The sequence below is a fragment of the Nicotiana tomentosiformis genome, chromosome 6, assembly GCF_000390325.3.
Source record: "Nicotiana tomentosiformis chromosome 6, ASM39032v3, whole genome shotgun sequence".
NCBI classification, from domain to species: domain Eukaryota; kingdom Viridiplantae; phylum Streptophyta; class Magnoliopsida; order Solanales; family Solanaceae; genus Nicotiana; species Nicotiana tomentosiformis.
The window spans coordinates 92,633,194-92,656,001 of NC_090817.1; the positions used below are offsets into that span (position 1 = coordinate 92,633,194).

Here is a 22,808-nt window from a genome sequence, read left to right on the forward strand (position 1 = left end):
ATGACCCAAACGTACATGCCATAAATCATTTGACTCAAGTAAGTAAGAAGAAGCTGAAATATTATTATTATTTTCAACGACCATTACATTTAGGTTGAAAAGGCCCTCGGTGAGGTAACCTTTTCCCACAAATATTCCATTCTTACTAATTACAACCTTGTTGGATACAAAAACGCACTTAAAACCGTGCGTAACAAGAAGTCCAGTAGAGACTAAATTCTTTCTCATTTCGGGAACATGAAGGACATTGTTCAAAGTCATGACCTTGCCAGAAGTCATTTTTAGAAATACCTTCCCATATCCTTCAACTTTTGCTGTTGAAGCATTTCCCATATAAACTGTCTCTCCGGGTTCAGCAAGAGCATAGGTAGCAAAAGCCTCTCTAACTGCACAAACATGGCGAGTGGCTCCTGAATCAAACCACCACATTTTAGGATTTCCCACCAAGTTACATTCAGAGAGCATGGCACACAAGTTATCAACATCATCATGGTTTACTACCATGTTTGCTTGACCCCTTTTCTTGTCTTTCTTCGGAGCACGACACTCCGTAGACTTGTGTCCAGTTTTCCCACAGTTGTAGCAGTTTCCACTGAACCGCTTCTTGCTTGGGTTGTACTTCGGACCAGAAGCCTTTTTCCTCTTCTTGTTAGCTTCAACAATATTTGCTCCCATTATTGTTGAATTTCCACGGCCTCTCCTTTCAGCAGCTTTATTGTCCTCTTCGATTCTCAACCGAACAATGAGATCTTCAAGGGACATTTCCTTTCGTTTGTGTTTCAAATAATTTTTGAAGTCCTTCCACAATGGAGGCAACTTCTCAATCATTGCTGCTACTTGGAATGCTTCGTTGATTACAAGACCTTCAGCAAGTAGATCATGAATAATCACTTGCAATTCCTGGACTTGAGTAATAACAGACTTGGTATCTATCATTTTGTAGTCCAGAAATTTTGCGGCAACGAATTTCTTCATCCCGGCATCTTCAGTCTTATATTTCTTTTCAAGCGCATTCCACAATTCTTTGGATGTCTCCATGCTACTGTATACATTATACAGATTATCATCCAGTCCGCTAAGAATATAATTCTTACATAAAAAATCAGAATGCTTCCACGCTTCAATCACGAGAAAGCGTTCATTATCTGGAGTTTTATCCGGCAGATCAGGAACATCTTCCTTGATGAACTTCTGTAGACATAACGTAGTCAAGTAGAAGAACATCTTCTGCTGCCAGCGCTTGAAATCAATCCCGGAAAATTTTCCGGGTTTTTCTGCCGGTGCCAACGCCGGTGTTCGGCTTGTCGTTGCGTTGGCAGTTGCCATCGGAACAGCTTGGTTCTCGTTTTCAGTCATCATCTTTTCTGTAAAAGAATGACACAAACAAACGTTTAATACACGTTTTCAAACTGGAGTAAAAATCACGTAGATTTTAATATCCAACAAAACGCCACGAAGGCTTAACTCTCCAAAACGGGAGTACACAAACCACAAAGGTTTTAGTTTGCAGAATAATTAGAATACTACAAATACAGAAATAAATATTAAATTCCTTAAGATTGTTGTTTCCCGTCAATATAGCTGTATTTGTAAATAATAATTCTAATTCTGCAAAATATAAATTTACGTAATAAAACAGTAAATAATTCGAGCCCACTGAATTCACAGTGTTTCCTTAAGGAATTTAATCCCCTCCTAGTACCCAAGGTAATGGATTATTTCCTCCCAGGATAGAACGAATAACACACTGGTGTAGCGGTACTTCAAACCCCAGTGTTTCAGCGAACACAAAGTTCGGTAGCAAATCACACTTACAGTTGCTTTGTTTGAAGTTAAAAACAATGCAGAACGAAGGAGTATATACTCAGAAGAACGTATGGAAGTTCTGAGAGGAAGGAGTGCAATGTATAGCCAATTGTATGTTGAGTTCTTGGTAATTTCAGTTGAGTTCCGAGTGTTTCACTTCAACATTTGCTGCTCCTATTTATAGCAACCAAGAGGGAGTGCAAGCCAAACGTCCACCCTTCATGGTGGAGCAAGCATTACATTCATGGTGGAGCAAGCACTTCATGGTGGAGCAAGCACTTCATGGTGGGAAGACCATTATCCGGCTGCCAATGATCAAATACACGGATTGGAAAATATCCGTTACAAATACGGATAATCTTACGTTAATATTTACTATTAACAAATAAATTTGGTCCAAAAAATTAATCAATCAATCGATCATTTGACCAAATCCAAATCCAAATCCAAATCCAAAGCCGAAGCCGAAGCCGAAGCCGAAGCCGTAGCCGTAGCCGAAGCCGAGCCGAGCGAGCGACGACGACGACGGCGCGAGGCTTGCTTTCTTCTTAACTCTTTAAGAGCTACAAGAAGAGCAATTATATATATACCCACCAAAAATGTCTTCCACTTCCAATATGGGACAATGTCTCATTGTTAAGAGGGGAAACTTAAAATTTTACTCAAAATTTCATTTTCCCTCCATTTCCCATTCACCCTCATTTTAAGAATATTACATCTTAAATTAAAACCTCAACAATCCCCCACATGAATGGGGAATGGCTATATCATGGAAGTATGCATGGAAAAACTGTGTGATTTACAAGCAAGGATTAATCGCATCTGGATAAGTAGGTTTCCCTTTGAACTTTCCGTAGTAAACTTATGTCGGATATACTCGGTCAATCGGTAGATTTGATATCTTTGAACCGTCGATCTTTGGTGTATACCTAGACAACCATAAGTCACACAATCAACCCTTAACCGTCTTTGGTTCTCATTGTTGTGTTCGTTTCAGCCATGAACACCGCCTGGTTTCATAAGTGCGTAGAGAACTGGCCTTACAAAGTTCTCCTTGAAGCGGCTAACACTTCACACTTACATAGGTGATTCCTAAACGTGTCATCCTGTAGATACACTATTTGATATACCCCGTATCAAATTTAGAAATCATTAAAAAGCCTTAATGCTTTATCCTTGGTACTGAACATTGTCTCATCACGAGAATGGACTAAAATTTTATTTGACAATGTTGAACCGTCATTAATGACTTTGTTTGATCTTCTTGAACCTAGATCTTGGGATCTCCAGTCTTCTAGGTAGAGTTACCGCCACAATGACTTGTTCTCGGCCATAGCCCCATTCCCCTTGATGATTTCTCAACTACCTCTCTAGTTAGGCCTTTTGTAAGTGGATCCGACACATTATCACTTGACTTTACATAGTCAATCGTGATAATTCCTCTAGAGAGTAATTGCCTAACGGTTTTATGTCTTCGTCGTATATGACGAGATTTACCGTTATACATAATGCTCCCAGCCCTTCCAATTGCCGCTTGACTATCACAATGTATGCATATTGGTGCCAACGGTTTGGGCCAAAATGGAATGTCTTCCAAGAAATTCCGGAGCCATTCAGCTTCTTCACCGGCTTTATCTAAGGCTATGAATTCAGCCTCCATTGTAGAGCGGGCAATACATGTTTGTTTGGACGACTTCCAAGACACCGCTCCTCCACCAATAGTGAATACATATCCACTCGTGGACTTAGAATCAGTTGAACCGGTGATCCAATTTGCATCACAGTATCCCTCAATCACCGCAGGGAAATTACTGTAGTGCAATTCAAAGTTCTGGGTATGTTCTAAATATCCCAAAACTCGTTTCATTGCCATCCAATGAGATTGGCCTGGATTGCTCGTATATCGACTCAGTTTACTTATAGCACAAGCTATATCTGGTCGTGTACAATTCATGATATACATTAAGCATCCCAATACACGAGCATAATCCAATTGTGATATGCTTTGGCCTTTGTTCTTTGCTAATGCAAGATTCACGTCAATTGGAGTCTTTGCAACTTTAAAGCCCAAGTGCTTGAAATTTTCAAGTACTGTCTTAATATAATGAGATTGTGACAATGCCAGACCTTGAGGAGTCTTATTGATCTTAATTCCCAGAATTAAATCAGCAATTCCCAAGTCTTTCATATCAAACTTGCTATTGAGCATACGCTTAGTAGCATTTATGTTGGCAATGTCATTACTCATTATCAACATATCATCCACATATAGGCAAACAATGACTATGTGATTTGGAACATTTTTAATGTACACGCATTTATCACATTCATTTATCTTAAAACCATTTGACAACATTGTTTGGTCAAATTTCGCATGCCATTGTTTGGGTGCTTGTTTTAGTCCGTAAAGAGACTTAACAAGTCTACATACCTTCTTTTCTTTACCTGGAACCACAAACCCTTCAGGTTGTTCCATGTAAATTTCTTCCTCCAACTCTCCATTTAAGAAGGCCGTCTTAACATCCATTTGATGAATTTCAAGACCATACACTGCAGCTAATGCTATTAACATCCGTATGGACGTAATTCTTGTAACTGGAGAGTACGTATCAAAGTAGTCTAGACCTTCTCGTTGTCTATACCCTTTGACTACGAGCCTTGCCTTGAATTTATCAATAGTGCCATCATCTTTGATTTTTCTCTTAAAAATCCATTTAGAACCCAAAGGTTTATTTCCAGGAGGAAGATCAACCAATTCCCATGTATGGTTATTCAATATGGATTCTATTTCACTATTGACTGCCTCTTTCCAAAACAATGATTCTGAAGAAGTCATAGCTTCTTTAAATGTTTGAGGCTCATTCTCCAATAAGAAAGTCACAAAATCTGGTCCAAATGAAGTAGACGTCCTTTGACGTTTACTGCGTCTTGGATCCTCCTGATTATATGTACTTTCTTTTGTTTCTTCCCGAGATCGTTTAGATCCTTCACCAACCGACTCATATTCCTTTTTATACGGATATATATTTTCAAAGAACTCAGCATTATCTGATTCTATAACCGTATTATTATGAATGTCGGGATTTTCTGATTTATGAACCAGAAATCGATATGCTTTACTATTTGTCGCATATCCTATGAAAACACAATCAACGGTTTTCGGTCCTATCTTTACCCTTTTGGGTTTAGGAACTTGCACTTTTGCCAAACACCCCCACACTTTAAAATAATTCAAGTTGGGCTTCCTTCCTTTCCATTGTTCATATGGAATGGATTGTGTTTTGCTATGGGGCACTCGATTTAATATTCGATTAGCCGTAAGAATGGCTTCCCCCCACAAGTTCTGTGGCAAACCAGAACTTATCAACAACGCATTCATCATCTCCTTTAATGTGCGATTTTTTCTTTCCGCAATCCCATTAGATTGGGGCGTGTAAGGGGCTGTTGTTTGATGAATAATTCCATATTCTAAACATATTTCTTCAAAAGGAGATTCATATTCACCACCCCTATCACTTCTTATCATTTTAACTTTCTTGTTAAGTTGCGTTTCAACTTCATTTTTGTATTGCCTGAATGCGTCTATTGCTTCATCTTTACTATTCAGTAAGTAAACGTAGCAATATCGAGTACCATCGTCAATAAAAGTTATGAAATACTTCTTTCCACCGCGAGATGGTATTGACTTCATGTCACAAATATCTGTGTGAATTAAGTCTAAAGGATTTGAATTCCTTTCAACTGACTTATAAGGATGTTTAACATATTTAGATTCCACACATATTTGACATCTTAATTTTTCGCATTCAAACTTGGGCAGTACTTCCAAGTTAATCATTTTCCGCAAGGTTTTATAATTGACATGACCCAAACGTACATGCCATAAATCATTTGACTCAAGTAAGTAAGAAGAAGCTGAAATATTATTATTATTTTCAACGACCATTACATTTAGGTTGAAAAGGCCCTCGGTGAGGTAACCTTTTCCCACAAATATTCCATTCTTACTAATTACAACCTTGTTGGATACAAAAACGCACTTAAAACCGTGCGTAACAAGAAGTCCAGTAGAGACTAAATTCTTTCTCATTTCGGGAACATGAAGGACATTGTTCAAAGTCATGACCTTGCCAGAAGTCATTTTTAGAAATACCTTCCCATATCCTTCAACTTTTGCTGTTGAAGCATTTCCCATATAAACTGTCTCTCCGGGTTCAGCAAGAGCATAGGTAGCAAAAGCCTCTCTAACTGCACAAACATGGCGAGTGGCTCCTGAATCAAACCACCACATTTTAGGATTTCCCACCAAGTTACATTCAGAGAGCATGGCACACAAGTTATCAACATCATCATGGTTTACTACCATGTTTGCTTGACCCCTTTTCTTGTCTTTCTTCGGAGCACGACACTCCGTAGACTTGTGTCCAGTTTTCCCACAGTTGTAGCAGTTTCCACTGAACCGCTTCTTGCTTGGGTTGTACTTCGGACCAGAAGCCTTTTTCCTCTTCTTGTTAGCTTCAACAATATTTGCTCCCATTATTGTTGAATTTCCACGGCCTCTCCTTTCAGCAGCTTTATTGTCCTCTTCGATTCTCAACCGAACAATGAGATCTTCAAGGGACATTTCCTTTCGTTTGTGTTTCAAATAATTTTTGAAGTCCTTCCACAATGGAGGCAACTTCTCAATCATTGCTGCTACTTGGAATGCTTCGTTGATTACAAGACCTTCAGCAAGTAGATCATGAATAATCACTTGCAATTCCTGGACTTGAGTAATAACAGACTTGGTATCTATCATTTTGTAGTCCAGAAATTTTGCGGCAACGAATTTCTTCATCCCGGCATCTTCAGTCTTATATTTCTTTTCAAGCGCATTCCACAATTCTTTGGATGTCTCCATGCTACTGTATACATTATACAGATTATCATCCAGTCCGCTAAGAATATAATTCTTACATAAAAAATCAGAATGCTTCCACGCTTCAATCACGAGAAAGCGTTCATTATCTGGAGTTTTATCCGGCAGATCAGGAACATCTTCCTTGATGAACTTCTGTAGACATAACGTAGTCAAGTAGAAGAACATCTTCTGCTGCCAGCGCTTGAAATCAATCCCGGAAAATTTTCCGGGTTTTTCTGCCGGTGCCAACGCCGGTGTTCGGCTTGTCGTTGCGTTGGCAGTTGCCATCGGAACAGCTTGGTTCTCGTTTTCAGTCATCATCTTTTCTGTAAAAGAATGACACAAACAAACGTTTAATACACGTTTTCAAACTGGAGTAAAAATCACGTAGATTTTAATATCCAACAAAACGCCACGAAGGCTTAACTCTCCAAAACGGGAGTACACAAACCACAAAGGTTTTAGTTTGCAGAATAATTAGAATACTACAAATACAGAAATAAATATTAAATTCCTTAAGATTGTTGTTTCCCGTCAATATAGCTGTATTTGTAAATAATAATTCTAATTCTGCAAAATATAAATTTACGTAATAAAACAGTAAATAATTCGAGCCCACTGAATTCACAGTGTTTCCTTAAGGAATTTAATCCCCTCCTAGTACCCAAGGTAATGGATTATTTCCTCCCAGGATAGAACGAATAACACACTGGTGTAGCGGTACTTCAAACCCCAGTGTTTCAGCGAACACAAAGTTCGGTAGCAAATCACACTTACAGTTGCTTTGTTTGAAGTTAAAAACAATGCAGAACGAAGGAGTATATACTCAGAAGAACGTATGGAAGTTCTGAGAGGAAGGAGTGCAATGTATAGCCAATTGTATGTTGAGTTCTTGGTAATTTCAGTTGAGTTCCGAGTGTTTCACTTCAACATTTGCTGCTCCTATTTATAGCAACCAAGAGGGAGTGCAAGCCAAACGTCCACCCTTCATGGTGGAGCAAGCATTACATTCATGGTGGAGCAAGCACTTCATGGTGGAGCAAGCACTTCATGGTGGGAAGACCATTATCCGGCTGCCAATGATCAAATACACGGACTGGAAAATATCCGTTACAAATACGGATAATCTTACGTTAATATTTACTATTAACAAATAAATTTGGTCCAAAAAATTAATCAATCAATCATTTGACCAAATCCAAATCCAAATCCGAAGCCGAAGCCGAAGCCGAAGCCGAAGCCGAAGCCGTAGCCGTAGCCGTAGCCGAAGCCGAGCCGAGCGAGCGACGACGACGACGGCGCGAGGCTTGCTTTCTTCTTAACTCTTTAAGAGCTACAAGAAGAGCAATTATATATATACCCACCAAAAATGTCTTCCACTTCCAATATGGGACAATGTCTCATTGTTAAGAGGGGAAACTTAAAATTTTACTCAAAATTTCATTTTCCCTCCATTTCCCATTCACCCTCATTTTAAGAATATTACATCTTAAATTAAAACCTCAACATCCTTTTCACCTTTTTATAAACTAAAAAGTTACCAATCAAAGCATCATTAGCATAACATTAAGGAAAACCTAATTACTATAACGACATGAGATTATAATAGCAAAAATATATGGTCATAAATCATTTGGTAGCATCCAATAACAATTTAATTCGGTAAGTGAAAGCACGCGGGTAATGACAGGTAATGTTATTTTTCCCCTTTATTTAATTATATTATCATAATTTAATTTAAAATACTTCTCACTAGGGAAATCAAAAGTAGTACTTAGTTATAAAATGATTTAGAAAAATAATTTAATATGTTTCATTTTTTTGAGAAAAACGTATAATAAAACCCATCATAATTGAAGGCATTTTTTCACCTTTCAAGAATTCATGATTAGCTCACATTTTTTGCTGTTGCATTTAAGATCAAAGGGCTGTCCTATTCAAGAGGTAAATTGGGTAAGGGGTTAAGTGAAATTTCTCTCATGTTTCCTATAACTTTTCCTTCAAAAGGTTCCTTGTAATGTATTCTTCAATTCTTGCTCATTCTCTTGTTTTTCTTCCATTTCCGCTCGTAATTACTATGATATTTTTACAGTTCTTTTGTTAACTGTCCCCTCAAATTGGTTACGTTGTTATGGTAGTAGTATAATATTTTTCGAACTATGAGTTAACGTGCACCTCCTAGCCTAACATAAAAATTGACAATCTTGACACTTGAAGTGTCATCCCAAGTCGAAAATCTATTCGGATAGGCACTATCTTCCTTGTCACCAACCTAAGAGTTGGTGAATTTATAATGAAACCAAATGAAGGTTTAAACAAACAAAAAATCAAAAAATAAAAAATAAAAAATAAAAAAAGCAAGTTGCAAACAACTTCCTCAAAATCATGGTAGTGGATAAATTAGGTATTCATAGCAACTCATTTTTGCTTATCTTTTCTTTCCCAATGGCGAATCCACATGTTGTTACGCGTGTGCCATACTTAAATATGCAATCTCGCTAGAGGCGGTGCTAGAATTTGGTTTATGAATTTTAAGTTTGCCAACGAACCCATATTTCATTTTTAATTATTGATTCACAACTAAATATTTATATATATATTTATGTATTTTTCAATAAAAATATAAAATCTAAGCAAAAATTACTGAGTTTGTCCGAATTTGACGGTAATGCTCTATCTCCGCCGTTGAATCTCCTCTACTATATCCCCTCCCCATATATAAAAGTAGGGGTGTACATGGGTCGGGTTGGTTCGCATTTTCTAATTACCAAACCAAACCAATTGTATCGGGTCATTAAATCTAAATACCAAATCAAACCAATAAAAGTCGAATTTTTTAATCTCGATTTTTCTCGGGTTTTTCGGATTTTCGTTTTTTTTCTTCATAAAGTCTTCATACAACAAAATGTAAAATTTGTGCTCCAAATATTTCTTTAATCATAGTAAGACAGAACTATATAAAGTGTTTTTCAGTAAAATAATAAATATGAGATGAGTCATGGCATTGTACAAAAATATTCAACAAAAGATAATAAAATCGCATAAAATAATTATTATTAATAAGACATAATGAAAACAAACATAATTTAAAAGTATGACTAATAAGTATTATTATTTACATGACTAACCACTAAAAGAAAAATAAGTTATACATTTTATTTAAACCATGAAAAAACTAAAAATAGATATCCAACATTATTTTCATGCATAGTACAATTGAATTGATTGTCTTTTATTAGCATTAGTATTGATTTGATTTTGGTTTAGGATTTATTTGAGTTACTAACATTTATGGACTATAAAACTTAGCTTACTGGAGCATCCAAAAATTATAAGTCCAAGCTTGAAATAATACGTTAAAAGATAAAATTATGAAAACTTAAGAAATATTTATAACTACACTACCATAAATATTTTTATTTTTATGTATTAAATATATTTAAAACTTATACATAGAATGTCGGGTTGGTTTGGTTTCGGTTTGACTTTTTTTAGTTAAAACCAAACCAAACCAAATATGGTCGGGTTTTTTTTTCCAACACCAAACCAAATCAAATCAAACCATAGTCAGATTTTTTTTCTCGATTTGACTCGGATTATCGGGTTGGTACAATTTATCGGTTTATTTGTACACCCCTATATAAAAGTGTCACGTTCTCTCTCTCTGCTTTCTTCATTAAAATATGAATTTAACTTAGTATTTAATATTTTACAACGCCATTAACATATGTAGTATAGTTTCATTGGTTATAATAGATTACTTAATATCTCTATAGGCTATTATTCTAAGTTTTAAGTTTTTTAAGTTTAATTCATACAAAAATTGATAGTCTCTTCATGCACGCCAAGAGTAAGCCACCCTTTTAATTAGCATCATATGTCTTCCATTTGCAAGAGACAATTTTACCCAACTAATAATTTGCTTCTTTTCTGTCTCTTCCTCTTTAAAATAATTTTCTCAACCACTTCACAGAAATAAAGAGCAACCAACCATCTTTCTAAATATCATCTTCACTAGAATACTTCAAAAGAAGAGAGTTGAGACACCAACGTAACTCCTCCCTTCTATCTCTTTTCCTATTCCACTAGAAAATAAAGGTGCTTTCTTTTAATTCCACTCTTCTTTGATCTCCTTTGTGTGAGTTTTTGCTGTTTTGATGACTCGAACCGACAATCTTGGGATTATAGGTGGGGTTATGACGGTCTGAGCAACCCCTCTTGTCAGAAAATAAAAGTGCTTAATATTAATTTCATATTATCGCACGCACCCTAGAGGCAGCTTTCTCATGCACATAAACTTGATTCTTTACATTTACAAGACAACTCAGTAATAACATGGAAATATCAAGAAGCTAACAACAAAAAGAATAAATGAAAAGAAAAAAAAATCCTAATCATCGTCTAAGTACGTAGCTCTGATCAGAAATACAATTTGATCATCATCAAGAGTAATATGATCAGAAATTTGAGAAGTGGTTCTGAGAGGAGTGTACCATTTGTAACTCCGTTGTTGTTTGACAAGAACTATCATCTGGGATCAGTGTCCTAAACCACAGATAATTAAAAAACAAAAACATTACAATACTAATTAATTGGAAGACCAAATTCATTCAGATATTGATTCTTTTTCCTTGTCTAATGACAAAATTTTCATTACAAGATTATAGAATCTTACTCTCGTGGACGAGATAACCATAGAGAACTTAAGGCTCGTAATCGACCATAATACTCCCCAATCACCAAGAAACATCGGGCTGCTTGCCTAACTGTCAATATTCTGTGTAACTGATGCAACGTTTGTTGTCTCAAATTATCGGCCTAGAATTAAGATTAGATTAACAAAGAATAAGTCAAAACTCTACATTCTGAATTAAATAATATAGACAATTGAGACAAAAAAATTGATTAAATATTATCTAAACCAAAACCAGGGTGTTCAAATCGAACCGCAAAATCGCACCAAACCGAAAAGTCAAACCAAACCGATTAAAAAATCCGATTATGTTTGGTTTGATTTGGTTTGGTATTGAGTAAAAAAATTTGAACCAAACCGACATATAAATATATAATTTTTATATATACTTTTAAGATTTAATATAAAATTTTATTTAAAAATATATCTAGAAATATTTGGGATCCTCCCATGGATGTATATTTAATAGATAACAATGAAGTGCATTCATTTTTATTTACTTTAAATAATAGGTTGTATCATTTTCTTATCAAGTGTTATTGAAATACGTCAATCATCTTTTTGTTCTTTCATACTCCTAAGTCAAAATTTCTTATATCTTTTTCGAATTTGAAATGGTATTTCGATAATTTAAAATTAATAGAGCATATCATTATTTAGGTATCAAATTGATTTTTATGTTTATTTATTAAAATCGGTTAACCTTGAAAGCGTACATCAATGAAAAATTATTGTTAGATGGCTAATAAAATAGCTACCATGTGTTATTAAAAAAATTCTCTCATAAGAATATTTTAATAGATCATATGTTTGTCAATTTTTTCAATTTTTACTAAACATATATTCACTTATCATAACTTTAACTTTTAATTTTTACTAAACATATATTCACTTATCATAACTTTAATAAAGAAAGTTTGAAATAATATTCATATAAAAAAAACCCGAATAAAACGAAAAATTCGAAAAAAACAAGCCAATTCAAACTAATATAGTTGGTTTGGTTTGGTTTGGTTTTGATAAAACTCGAACCAACCCGGTCCATGTACACTCCTGACCATAACAATCAAGTACAAGTTCGAAATGGACCCGTAAGTCAGGCAGGGCATAATCTTTAAAACAATGTTTAAAATGGTTGGAAGTTTGAAACTCTCCAAGTTGTCTTGTATAGTTGTATGAGATACATTGGAATATTCCATTCATTAAATAATTTTCTAGTAGTATTTTTTCCATTATTTTGAACTATAGCAATATGTTGACATGATATTTATAATTGGAATTCCTGATAGCTCTAGTAGGGCGTTCTATTGGAACATGCATCACTTTCAGATAATTAGACAATGAAATTAAATGTTGCATAAATTAAGTATGATAATGAAGACTGATCAAATCAAGCATACATGTTTTCCTTATCTGCAAATTAACCAGAGTTCTTTATTCTCCTTCTGGCGCTTGAAAGGGAATCAAACGAAAAAGAAAAAGGATAAGTGATGCCTAGAGTTACATAATTAAGTGTCTTTAATGTATTATATGGAAGAAGACAAATAATGTAGAAAATAACAAAGTCATAATCTCAGGTCTAAAGGGGCATTTATCAAGGCTCTGGCTTGCCAATTATTTCAATTGTGGGACCAATATATTAGGAATTTCATTAAGATCTTCAATGGAACCAAATGACACTGCTTTAACAAAACACGCCAACAAATTCTATATATACTACTTATAAGTTCACTTATGAGGACTGAAAAATAGTATTACTGGAATATGATTCGTATGTAGTAAACATTTTAGACTTGATATATATAGTTGGAACAAAAAACATGAATAGTTGAATGTGCCTATAACATATATGCACTTAAAATGCGACGATCATATATGATGATTGGCATAGTAATGTTACCTGACGAACAAATCCTTCAAGATTGGAAAGCTTGCCCAATGCAAGAGCCATATGATGCATCCCATCATTGATAGAACCACTTACAACAGTATCAATTAAAGATTGTTGCAATTGTTCCAATCCCTGGGAAAGGGCTTCCTCTGCTTGTTGGGAAGATTGCTGGAGGCTATAAATTCCCATAAGTTGCTGCTCTGTTAAAGGGTCCAATTGTCCAATCAACATCTGCTCATTTTCACAACAAACAACATATAGGCTTTTTTAATAATAAGGAACTCATTCTTACAAAATTGCATGCAACGCCAACACTTACCTTAATAAGTTCAGATGGCCTAAAACCACCCATCCAAAGGAAGCAGCGTTCAGCTGGAGTTGTCCACGCTCCAGTAATTAAGTGAAATACATCACATTTTGCTGCCACACCCTTTAGGCTGAAAATTTCATCGTAATGAGCTATATATCCATCAACTATTAACCTAAGATCACCATCTGATAAATGTGTTTGTAATGCAGTTCGGAGCTCCGACATGTGCCTGTGATCATCATCCAACCACCTTGAATATTCCATGTCAAATAATGCAGCACCTGCAACAAAAATATGAGCATGCTGTTGTTTAGAACAGAAGAAAGGGACAAACTTTCTGTAGTCAAACTGAATTACAAAGACTCCACATTCAACATAAAACTATTTTTATCCCTTTTGTACACCAAGAATAATAGGCCTAAAATAATAACTCTAATTTGATGAGCATTATAAAAAATAAAGTAAAAGGCATGCTATAACGAGTTAAAATAGGTTTTAAAAATTAATTATATTTCTAATGTATATCAGTTAAATCCATATTTCCTGGTGCCTCTTAAAAAATGGGAATGGGTTGGTTGAGAAAATAAATAATACTCTCTTTCAATTTATGTAAAATTATTTGGGTGGACACAGAAGTTTAAGAAAAGAGAAAGGACTATTGAACTTGTGGTGTAAAATGAGACACATATATTTTGCATGGCTATAAATCATTGTATAAAGGTAAATTGTTTTCAAATAAGGAAAAGGGTCATTCTTTTTTACACAGACTAAAAAAGAATATCGGGGTGCTTAAATTAAAACAGATGGGGTAAACAACAACAACGAACCCAATGTAATTTCATAAATAGGGTCTGGAGAGGATAGTGTGTACGCAAACCTTACCCCAGCCTTATAAAGATAGAAACGTTGTTTCTAATAAACTCCGATTAAAAAAAAGTAGAAATAAGACAAAAGTAACGAACAATAATAACAATATATCGGCACAAATGACATTAAAAAAGGATGGGGGTAGTAGTTCAAAATTTACCAGAGCTGATGTTGGCACCAGCAGAAGTACCTCCTCCCAAGAAAACCCCCTGTTTGCCACAACAGTCAGCAGAAAATCTTTAAATACCCACTTGCATTTATTATTCTATATTAAAATAAAAAATAAAAAGATGAGTTATACTTTCAAATATTATTAACCTGAGATCTAGCCCGTTGAAGTTCTTGCTCTAGCTGAGAAAGTCTTATCCTGCTTGATTCTAACTGTTGTACATAAGCCTGCACAAATTATAATGTTAATACTTACGAAGTTTAAGAAAAAATAAGATTTTTAGAATTTGTGGTTCTAAACAAATCAAAAAGAGCTCGGTGTATTTGTGTGATTATAAAAACTTCTTATTAAAGGTAAAATTGTAAGTTTAAGCTAAATTGTTATCAAATTTAGAAATAAGTTACTTTTTATTGAACCGAACCGAGGGAGTACAAACTAAATTGGCTGTTTTTGACTTTACAATGGGAAGCAAGAAAATCGTCCTACCTTTTTTCTTAGCCTGCTTTTCTTTGCTGCTTCTCTATTTTGTGCTAAACGTCTCAATGTCTGCAGTAAACAAGCAGATAAAAAAAGACTTTAATAATTTTAAAAAGAGGTCTAATTTCAGAAAAACAAGTTTATTAATTGTAAGTGCTAGACAGCCACCTTAGGATCAGCCATCCTCTCAGAGGTTGAACCAGCACCCTTTCTCTACAACATATATCAAAAGAAAAAACTAATTTTATATTACTGTTGTTGATTATCTAGAAAAAAAATAGACATATTCAAAAAGAGAATACTTCAATAGCGTGAAGTTAGTTCTTTTCCCCTTATTTTTCTTTTTATCTCCTTTTGAATTTGTTAAGCAATTACTAAAAGGTATAACGTGTCAAAAAAGGCAGAATCTTTGGAATACTAGTACTATGATTTTTTTGATAGACACTATCTAGTTTAATTATTACTATAATGCTCTGATGTTAAAAAACATTTGATGTTTACATGAGCTAATCCATGGTATCTTATCACCTGGCATTCTTGTGATACTGGTTTTTATGGTTCAAAGAAAGATTAAATACCTGACCTGAAGGACAAAGAGTTAACTATAGTTCTGGGGATGAGAGAAGATGTTATTAACAGTAACTTAAACTACAGTTATGATTAGTCCACAGAAAAAAGATAAAGTTAAAAAGACAAACAGTATAAGTACTGTAAAGATTCTCTTTTTTTTTCTCATCTCATGTCAGAATGTAAAATCAGAGAATCATTCAGAAAATCAAAAACTCTGTCTTTGGTGTATTCTTTGGCAGTTGTTGGGATTTGTGATTGTATCTATACAAACAGTGAAAAGAGTATAGTTAATTATGAGCCACAATAAAGATGCCACTTTTTTCCTGAGATCTTGGGATATTGTGATAATAGAATAGGAAATTACAGTAAACAGTGAGAAAAAGGAACCTTTTCAGTGTTGGGCTTTGAAGCTAGTTCAGTTTGTAAATTTTCAGTTCTTGGATTATTATCACTTGACATCTCTTGATGAAGCTGCTGCTGTTGTTGTTGTTGTGTTATCTGAAGTTGATTTTGTTCTGAGGATGCTTTTCTACTGATAGGAGATTCTGGTTCCAAATGGCCTTGAGCTCTACTTGAAAGTGAACCTGAATCTGTACTGATCTCTTCTTCTCTTGATTTTGAGTTTTCCTGTAAGTAAAGATAAAGCCAAGAAAAATATTAAGGGATTTGCAAAATCATCTCCCCTTCATTAATACAAACCTTACAAAGCGTTGCCTATTTTGAGTTAAAGTCCAAGCTTATATTGCACAAAGGACAATATAAAAACAATTTGGTCAAAGAAGGATAAGCACAAAAAGGAAGTACTCTAGGGGTCTCTTGGAATCTCATAGGCCAAGAAGGGAACATATCCAGAGTTGCAGCAGGCTTCCCTGTGGCTGCTGCATATAAAGCTGCACAGAATCACAAAAGCAAAATCTTTAAGGATCATCACAAAAAAGATAACCAAAAAACAAAAAAAAAAGACTTTCAAGATCAAACATCATTAAAGTGGAGGAACCTAATCCTCCCCTTTAATTTTTTCCTTTTTAGCTGCAGTTATGGAGTCAGTAAATCATGCAAAGGAGTATATGCTTCCTTGTTTGAAACCCCACGCCATTCAAGTCCTTTGCCACAAGAATGATTATTGTACTGAAAATGGCAAGCCCCTTAAATGAGACTTCCATTGACATATTCTAACTCCATAACCACTCTACATTGCAAACGTCAGAAAAGGAGAGAGAGAGAGAGAGAGAGATAAAAGAGAAAAAAAACATACATGCTTTAGCTTCATCATTATTGATCTTAAATCCTTGTAGTGCAAAAGCTTCTTCTAGCTCTCCAAAATCAAAAGATCCTTCTTGATTACTATAGCACAAATTTTTTTACAACAAAAGAAAAATGTTAACACATAGAACAAACTTAAAATGCTAAAATTTAAGAGGAAAAAAGGAGGAAGAAACAGAATTTATCACATGAATATATACTTACTTGGGAGTAGAATGATACATGAAGCTTGTGCTAGCAGGATTTAGCCCCCTAAAAACGGCATAAGGCATATTATGGAGATTTGATGGTCCTGAGTTTGTTAAACCAGTCTCTCCAATTCCTTCACTTGCCATGCAAACACCTTTTAGACCATTCTTGGGCTTCTGATTAGAGAATATATTTAAAGATGTTATACTATTAGAAAACGAAAGAAAGTTGCTAACTTGTTGGATTATTCTACCTCTGTTTCTAATTCTTCTTCTGGAGCAAAAACTAAAGACTAAAGAGGAAGTGAGGAGCAATAAAGATCAAAGCTTTCTTGTCAAAGCATAATATGTGTGTACACATAGACATATATATAACACTTGTCTATCTATCTAAACAGGAGCCGCCAACAAGAGGGTCCAGTCTTTCTACTATAGGTCGACAGCTTTTTTTTAACTCCCTCCTTTTTAATCTTATAGGTACCCAAGTTTCAAGAAAAAAAGATTAAAACTTATAGTCGTAAATATATTCTAATATTTGTCTAAAACTTATACAATATGGTACATATCATAACATGTCTATGACACATAAACTGCTATAGAGGGAGTATCTTTTACTGGTCTTAGAAGAACCATGGTCCATAAAAGCTTGTCCTTGCAAACCTGTCGTCTCTAACGCCTGTTGTGGGGTTTGAGAACAAAAAATAAATTTTTATGTGTAGTGAAAACACACAAAACAAATCTCTATAATACATATGAAAGGAAAAAGACATTAGTGTGGGGTCTTTGGCTGGCTGCAGAAACCCACTGGATCTAACTGCCTGTTGTTTCTCATTCGCCCTTTTCTACTGCCCTTAAGAGTTGCAAACACAAAGACCACCAAACTTGTGATGAACATAAGGTCCTTGTGATGTTTTTGGTTGTAAGGTATTTTTTTTTTATCTTATCTCCTATCAACATATGTATCGTGTAAATATGTCCACTAATAATTAAGCAGATTTAAAAAATAATGTACCATATTATTTGTCTATGCTGAAATTTGAACTATAATTTCCATGGGTTGGTTGTACGTACTAACACAAAGATTACCAAACAAATCTTTTACTAACATAGGAATGAAATGGATTTGAATAGAGCAAAATTTTTATAGAAGAATCATGTTAAAATGGATTGATTGAATAAGCAATTAGTTTTATTTCACAAAAAAGACAATAAAAGCGAGAGAAATAAATGATTTAAAGTTCTAACGAGATACTTTTTATACGCCATATGTACATGCATATGATGTTTGCAGCAAATAAAGCAATTTAACCTTTTAGTGTACTTACTAAAATGAATACTACATATCACTTAAAAAAAAATTATTTGCAATTGACATGTACTGCATTAATTTATTTTGTGCAGACTTGTGGGCAAATAAATATTTTGTCCTTTTCTCCACCTCTAAATAGGCAGTGCAAAGTGAGAAAAATCACCTTACCCCCTTCTTTGAATTCTGCAAATTTGATACCTCAGTTTGAAAACTTGAAAAGTACAGTAATTTTTTATTAGAAAAAAAAATTCCAAGTGTGTGGGGAGGAGAGGAGGATAGGGACTAGGGTATATTGGAGTTTTTTACGTGCCTAAGAAAAATATAGAAACGATTTTCAAGCTTTATTGTTGTAGCCTATCAACCAAATATTTTTTTAATAAAGTTGATCACTTCCACTTGTATTTCATAATTAACTAATCAAGGCTTTGAAATGGTTTTGTTTGGTATTATCCCCTTTGTTGATAGGTCAACATCCAATCCTTCTCATCACCTAAAATAAGGGCACACTAAAACTATTTTTCTTATAGAAAAATTATTTCCTTATGTCCCTTGCTCTCAATTAATTCCAAGGGAAAGTGGACTTAATAGTAATATAGGGTGCGTTGTTTGTATTGCATTAGGTATATCTTTGGCTTTTTGAAGCCAAATAATGTTCATAAACCTTCTTTCTCTAAGCATAAATTCTCTAGAAATGCCCACTGTGCCTGGAATAATTCTTGAGTGGAACAAAACATTAAACCCTTTGTTGAAGCCCATTAATTGACCAGGCAAATTATTCATAAATCTTATTTCAGAAATATTTAATTTTCAAAACAATTATAATAATCACGTCTTAGTTTCAAGCTATCTGAAAGTTCATTTTCCAACATATTGTCCAAACGCCACCTTATATCTTGATACTCTCTCCGTTCACTTTTAGTTGTCCATTTTGGACTTTTCACGTCCCTTAAAAAATAATAAATGAAGTGCATAATTTACCATGATACTCATATTAATTGATGCATATTTTTAATGAATTTGAAAAAATGATTTGAAATAAGTAATTAATATTGTGGGTATAACAGGGAAAAAGAAAGTGTCTTCTCTTGATATGCTAAAAGTAACTAGTAAAAGAGAAAAAATTTATATTTAGAATACTGGACAAGTAAAAGTGAACGGAGGGAGTATTTATTAAAGATATATACAGAGAGAGTGTGTGTAACTAATATATAGTAGAAAGAGTAAAAGGATTAATATATGCTTGACAATGTGTACTTTTAGTCAATTTCTAATATATAGATGGCATTTTAATCATTTCACTGTTAGCTTATATATATATATATATATATATATATATATATATATTATTTCTTTCTACTTTAGACGATGGCTCTGAATATTAATTATTGAGAGGCACCAGGCGAATAAACAAATCATTTTAAGCTATTAGGATCGACCTTCAATTATGCAAGTTCAGTGATCTGTTTCCACCTAGAGTAGTTGGACCTTTAAAAATGTACAAAGTTCCAAAACTTTTTCTTTGTGTAATGTTTAAACAATATTTGTGTTAGTCTACCAAGGAATGAATTGCTCTCTTGTAATTTTTCCTTATTAACAATAGAACAGCAACACATATCTAAATTTGATTTGTAACCTATAATAACTCTATCAAATTGCTTGATCAAAATATTAAGGGCACGTTTGGTCATAAAATTTGATGGGAGTTTTTTCCAAAAAAAAATCACTTTTTTTCGAAATCAGCGTTTGTTCATAAAATTTTTAATTTTCACTTGAAGATGCATTTTGGAAATTTTTGAAAATTTGAAAAACTCCAAAAAACTATTTTTCAAAATTTTCACTCAAATCACTCACAAAACTTCAAAAACAACCCAAACTGAAATTTATGTCCAAACACAACTCTAAATTTCAAATACCATTTTCACTTGAAAAATAATTTCACCATTTTTTTGAATTTTATAATTTATGTCCAAACGCCTACTAATATTTCCCTTCGAGATAGCCAAACACACATATCTTTTGTTAACCAGAAGTTTTGGATTTAAATTACAAACCCCAAAAAAAAAATTGTAATAGGAACTCCAAAATGGATACCGAATAGGGGTAGGGTGGGGGATAGAACATACATATGCACTTTTTTACTCTTCAATAATCAGAGCCGGAGTTAGAATTTAAAGTTTATGAGTTCTAAATTTGTCATAAAATTCATAACTCGTCTTAGTTACGGGATTCGCAATTAAATATTTACACATATTTAATGAATTCTATAATATAAATATACTAATATTTAAACAAAAATAACTAGATTTAGCCAAAATCGTACTTAATTAATAGGCTAGCTCCGCTTCTGTCAACTGCCTTTGGAGTTTGGAGGTAGAGGGTAGAGTGCCCTGCCAATAATTGCTTCCTAAAATCAATGATGGGAAAATTATATTTGAGTGTAAATGGGGGTGGTGCAAAAACACTTATTTTTTCATGAAAACATGTTCTTCATGTGGGAAATTGTGAACACGCTTTTGAGAGATGAGTTCCTTTTGGATCTAGCATTCACTCTTCTTTTTTCCTGAAAAAATGATTGGTTTGAATCATATCTTTCAAGGTATTATTCTATGGCTTTAATTATTAATTAATCTTGTCAGACTAGATATTCAAGCCATTGCTTGTCACTTAAGCATGGAACTTATTTACTAAGTGGAGTATATTATATTAGTTGCGTGACATATTACGTATCATTAAAACTAAATTCCGTGCTCTATCGTTTAGGTTTATTTACTAACTTTAATCTTGCGCAACTTCTTTTCAACAAACTATTATTTTCTTTGTTTCAGTGAACTTATTTTCTTTTTTGTTCGTTCCAAAAATAATGATCACTTTCTAAATTTAGAAACAATTTAACTTAAACTTCTAATTATACCCTTAATGAGAAGCTTTTATAACCACACAAATACTTTGGACTCTTTTTTTACTTGTTTAGGACCATAAATTCAAAAAGTCTTCATTTTTTCTTAAACCATATGTCTAGTCAAACAGGTTCATATAAATTGAAATGGAGGGAGTATATGTATAAAAAACTTACCCCCTCTCCCACCCCACAAAAAAAAAAAAAAAAACAAGAGAGGGAGGATATTCCCGAGCCCTAACCCAGGTGAGAAAGAGTGTATACTTTTGGAAAAGAAAAAGAAGAGTGGAACAAAAGAAGGGACGATTCTGCAAAATCAACAACACAAAAAATCCCCTAAAAGCTAAGTACTGGTTTAGCTTGCTACCTCCATCCATGTTCGGGTGATTCTTATATATTTTTGGTGTATTTGAATTCAGCCTCTCTTAGCGAAAGACTACAAATTTAACTCCAGTAAAAACCCAAAGGTCGTTATTATGGGATATCTCATGGGATTAGTTATCCCACCTTTTATATAGGATAACTAATTAACCCACCATTTTAGAGGTCGTTTGGTTGGGAAATAAGTTATCCCATAATTAATTATCTCGGGATTAGTTATCTCACCCTTCCATTGGGATAAAAAATTACTACAATCCTGTGATAACTAATCTCGTTATTAATTATACTACGATTTTATTCCAACCAAACGTGAGATTAACTCATCTCAAATTTAATCCCGAAATTAATTATCCTTTACCCCTCGTACCAAACGAGCCCTTAGTGTAAATATTATTCCGGGATTAGTTAATACTGTTTACTCGAAAAAAGGGATAGAGTTGAATTTATGCGTAGTTCCGAAGATACGTGGTACAACTTAATACAGAATGCTAGGAAACACAAAAGTATGAATATAGATTGGAGACAAAAGTAATTCAGGCCAACCAATTATGAAAAGTGAAATTTAGGATTTAACAAAAATAGAATCAAACTGAGAAACTAGAAAAGATCACTCTTGCTTATAGAGGGGATAATACAATTTTTGATAGTGTAAGTCCTTCCAACCGGGTCCTTTCCAAAAATGATAAACAAGTCATTTTATAGTGAAGGGGTTTTGCTCCAAGCATAATAAAACAAACACTTAGTGAAAAACCCATGATAAATAAGTTTTTCCATAATTTCTGCCAAAATTCCCTCTAGTGGGATTACAACGGCTTTTCTGTGCAAACCCGATCTTGCTTAGTACCCTCAATTTTGGTTCGAGCTTGATTTCGGCTCGAACTTGTGATCTTGACTCAAGCTCGACCCCGGTTTGAGCAGTCGAACGGATTCTTGGTCGATATAGGTTGGTTTTTGAATTATCTGCACGATAGATCTACCCGCGCCATGATTCGATTCTTGTTCGAGTGTGATAATGATGTCGATCTCAGCACGGACTGACCTTCCCAGGCTCTAGATTAGTCCCCCCTCCCCCCCTTCGGGATCTTACT

The 22,808-nt window shown here is 34.2% G+C and overlaps 1 protein-coding gene across 3 annotated transcripts; it reads right to left on the minus strand.

The window, feature by feature from the left end:
• Positions 1-10,961: 10,961 nt before the first annotated feature.
• LOC104114731 (transcription factor TGA9-like) lies at positions 10,962-17,570 on the minus strand. 3 transcript variants are annotated; one of them, XM_009625248.4, is made up of 13 exons: positions 17,389-17,568; positions 17,151-17,311; positions 16,939-17,027; positions 16,488-16,573; positions 16,071-16,310; positions 15,282-15,326; positions 15,123-15,182; positions 14,786-14,863; positions 14,628-14,676; positions 13,610-13,881; positions 13,300-13,521; positions 11,382-11,524; positions 10,962-11,251 (listed from the first exon to the last, which is right to left on the minus strand). In XM_009625248.4, the coding sequence occupies exons 2-13, from the start codon at positions 17,279-17,281 to the stop codon at positions 11,164-11,166; spliced, it is 1,503 nt and encodes a 500-aa protein (XP_009623543.1). In that variant the 5' UTR covers positions 17,282-17,311; positions 17,389-17,568; the 3' UTR covers positions 10,962-11,163. The 3 variants fall into 3 exon arrangements, with proteins under 3 accessions (XP_009623543.1, XP_070033690.1, XP_070033691.1); XM_070177589.1 differs by having other exon boundaries at positions 17,151-17,568; XM_070177590.1 differs by lacking the exon at positions 15,282-15,326 and having other exon boundaries at positions 17,151-17,570.
• Between the last annotated feature and the right edge of the window lie 5,238 nt (positions 17,571-22,808).